This window comes from Apteryx rowi, unplaced genomic scaffold, assembly GCF_003343035.1.
Source record: "Apteryx rowi isolate R43461 unplaced genomic scaffold, aptRow1 scaffold_7, whole genome shotgun sequence".
NCBI classification, from domain to species: Eukaryota; Metazoa; Chordata; class Aves; order Apterygiformes; family Apterygidae; genus Apteryx; species Apteryx rowi.
In genome coordinates this window covers 5,376,471-5,380,294 of record NW_020450982.1, presented here as the reverse complement: position 1 = coordinate 5,380,294, position 3,824 = coordinate 5,376,471, and the positions used below count along the sequence as shown (strand labels likewise).

Genomic DNA, 3,824 nt, shown 5'->3' with positions numbered 1-3,824 from the left:
TTCATTGAGCATGGAAAGGCAGGTGTCAGCAGAGGAAGAGTCAAAACTGAGCCCTAGGGCAGAAAAGGCATCATCTTTTGGTGTCCGAGGGGGATCTTCATCACAGGGTGGGAATATGACCTACATGAGGGATGCTGAAGGGGGTTGTTAAATCAATGCTGCTGGTGACCAGCAACCTGAGGGACCAGCCAGTCCTTTCATGCCTCTGGGAAGTGTGTTGGCATGGTTTGCACAGCACTGGGTTCACCAAGGCAGCCCAGCTCTGCTTAGTGGTCATGTCGCTCCTGCTCCTGGCCCTTGGGATCGGGCTTGCTGTGGTCTCTGTGGTGGTGGAGACCATGGGCAGCACGCTGGCGGTCCGCACTCGGGTCTGAGGCTTTTTCACTGCTGACCATGTGGTGTTGAGGATGGAGAGGGTTGAGCTGGTGAATGGGCAGCTCTGGCTCCTTCTCCTCCTGTTCAGGAAGCGGGCTCGGATTTGCAGGGACCTCCATGGTGCTGTTAGCCTGGAGAAAGTAACACAAAGATTGGTGTGTTATATGAATGCACACACTGCCCCACAGTGACCTCGCAAAAGCACATATGTGCTGGGATGAAAGCAGAAGAGCATCAGTCATAGGGAAAGCTGCACAAGTCGGAGAAAAGCCTCTCCAGCCAGGACCCAGTACACAGTGAGGACAGAAGAGATCAGAGCACGCAGACAGCAAAGTTCTTTACGTATGTCCCTTGGCTCAAGCTGACTGTGGTCCAGGGAATTCCTGTGCCAGAAAAGAGCCTTTGCATTTAATAGTCCTAGATGGATTTTTCTTCTGTGAAGTGTCTAATCACCTGCTGAGCCCAGAGCCGAGAACTACATATTTTTCTTTGCTCTGAGCTTGCCACGACTGGGTCCATTGCATTCCCCTTCCTTATATCAGAAGAGACAATGACCCTAGTCTGCTTTTCCAGGCCACTTGTTATACTCCTCCACTATAACCCTTTCAGTTCCCTCCTTTTCAGCCTGCAAAACCCTGATCTATTTAGCTACCCTTATTCCAGAGCTTTCACCACCTTCCCTCTCAACCTTTTCCAGTCCTACCATCAGCAAGAGCAGATCCGCACACAGGCTTGAAGATGTGGTGCAGCATGGGATTACACAAAGGCATAACAGTGTTTTGTTCTCCATTCCATTTTTAACATTAGATTTGGTGGGGGGAGGGGTGTGTTGCTGTATTGTGTACTGAGCTGGTATTCTCATGATATTAATCCCTAGAGCGCCAAGATCCCATGGCTGAGTGTGACTACGAACTGAGTCCACCCCCTAGAGGAAGGTAGATGAAGGGTTGTTTTGTCTGATGTGCACTGCTTTTCGTTTATTCACACTGAAATTCATCTGCACTTACTTACTCACCCAGCACTCTGAGGTCCTTCTGCAGCTCCTTGACTGCACTGGGTTGGCTTTCAATTATACAAGCCCAGTAGCCCAGATAACCCAGTATCATCAAACTCTCTCACCCCTCTGTTCCCTGAAGCAGCCCTTTCTCCCCAGCTGCTGATGAAGATGCTGAAACAGCCCTGGTCCTGGAACAGTCTCTGTGCAACTGCAAGAACCATCCACTTACCACTACCCTGCTTCCTAGCTTTTAACTAACTTTTTATCCATGCAACAGCCTCCTCTCTTAAACCACAACTGCCTTTAAGACCTTTGGTGAGCAACCTCATCGCTCACCTGTTGGATGCCTCAGCAGACTCAGGGGACCTTCCCCTCCGTGCAGGTTTGGGAGCTGTGCCTCCCCTCCCACAGCATGTTGGCTGTGCCCCAACACATCCTGCCCATCTGCAGCACCACATACTTTATTCTTTATTAGTCTCTGCCAGTTCAGATGTTAGATTCAGAGCTCTCATTCCCTGGTTCCTCCTTTTTAAAGACAAGCCTGGTTCTAGCCGCCTTTCAGGCCTCTGAGACCAAGGCAGATTGCCATGAGAAGTCACCTGCTGGAGTTAAGTAGCATGGGCTGTGTGTGGGGAGGAACTGCCTTGTGTCCCTGCTGGGATGCTGAGATCCCAAGTGGTCAGCCTGAAGCCAGAGGGGGCTGGCTCAAGAGAAGAGACAGGAGTCTGGGTCTGGTAAGTGCCCGACCCACACCGCATGCTGCTTCTTACCTCCTGGGTGCTGTTGGGGTAGAGGGAGCAGTTGCCGCAGAAGTCCTTGCTGTAGGTGAAGCGGATGGCTGACTCGACGTAGGGGAAGTGTAGGAAGCTGTAGGGCAACTGGATGTGGAAAGCCAGGCGGGCACAGCTGCGGGGCAAAGCGAGGGCTGAGCTAAAGGGGCTGATAGGGAGGATCCCCCTTCTGCCCCCCAGCCCAGCGAGGGGGCACTGAGACACTCCACCCGGGCAGAAAAGAACAACTCAGCCCAGCAACCTTGCCTTCTCACAGCCCTCGGCTAACTCCTGCCCTTCCTGCTGCCGAGCCAGCCCGCACAAAGCAATAACCCTGCCCGCAGGGAGCTCCTTCTGCACACAGACAGCAAAACACTAACACGATCCTGCGGCTGGGGAAACTGAGGCGCATGCGGGGTGATTTGCATCCACAGCCAATCCACCACGCGCCTCTCCCAGCCGGTGCAATGCCCCCGGGGTGAGGTGCTCTGCAGTGACTCATGCACGTCTCAGACGAACCTTTCCCGCTGTCTAGGCGGGAAGTCCTGAGCTTTACTGATCAGAAATCCCATTCCCCAGCTCTGCCAAGACCCTGCCGAGCTGGGATATTGAGCCATGGATGCCGGGGAGCGGGTGGCTGTTTTGTAAGACGGGAGGGATCAAGCTGTGCTGGTGGCTACATCCCCCAGGGGCCGCAGGGGAACACGATGAAACCCAGGACATCTAGCAGCGGGGATAGTTTCGGCCCAGCAGCCTGGCTGAGGGCAACCAGAGGGTACCCAAACCCGCAGCCCCTGAGCTTTTGGGACAGCAGAGAGCTCCCGGCTCTCATGTCCCCGCAGGGCTCTCTCAGCTGGAAACCTTTCACTGTCCCCGGGGACGCTGAGGGAAGGTGGACCGGGAGAGCAGCGGCGTTGTGCCCAGTCCCCTCCCCGCCACCGCCAGCCCCTGCGGCAGCCAAAGTTCAAGGGCCGGCGGAGCACGCGGGGCTGGGAGCGCCTGCCAGCGACAGTGGAAACCCCGTGTCCTGGCCCCGAGCAGAGCCGGGGGGGGGACCCAGGCATCCTGCCCACCCCCGCCACCACCAGCGCCCCGATCCCTCGTTGCCCCGGCAGGGCCGGCCACAGGCACGAGGCCCCGTGCTCACCGGTCATAGACGAGGAAGTCGTCCTTGTCACCCTCTAGGACCTGCCACACGTCGGGGTCCTGGGGCTCCTGCTGGTACACGGGGACGCCGGGGGGGGCCTGGCGTGCCAGCTCCCCGAACATGGCCCGGGACAGCGGCGCCTTCTCGTTGACGATCATGTAGCGGACGTCGGCCATGCCCTGCTGCGACAGCTTCTCTCGCAAGCCCCCGAGGCTGCGGGGAGAGAGGGAGGAGGCGGCGCCTGAGGGGGTGCCGGGCCACCACGGCGTCCCCCCGCAGCGGGGCCCACCACGGCGGCCGGCGGGGGGTGGGGGGAGCGGGCCTCACCTGTGGGCCTGCCTCAGGCAGAAGTGTCAGCTGGCCTTGAGCAGGGCCACCACCGTCACCCGCCCCGCCGCCCCCGCCATGGGGCTGGAGCCGTTGACGGTCCACGCCGGGGCCTCCCGGCAGAGCCGGCTGCTGTTGGCCGCCCCCTCGGCCGCCGCCGCCGCCGCCACCAGCCAGGCGGCCAGGGCCAGCGCCACCGGCCCCATCC

General features: G+C 58.5%; 1 protein-coding gene across 1 annotated transcript; it reads right to left on the bottom strand.

Moving 5' to 3' along the window:
- Nucleotides 1-266: 266 nt before the first annotated feature.
- LOC112975959 (selenoprotein Pb-like) lies at nt 267-3,824 on the bottom strand. Its single transcript, XM_026086671.1, has 4 exons — nt 3,617-3,824; nt 3,290-3,502; nt 2,143-2,278; nt 267-506 (listed from the first exon to the last, which is right to left on the bottom strand). Exons 1-4 carry the CDS (start codon nt 3,820-3,822, stop codon nt 267-269), a joined length of 795 nt encoding a protein of 264 aa, XP_025942456.1. The 5' UTR covers nt 3,823-3,824.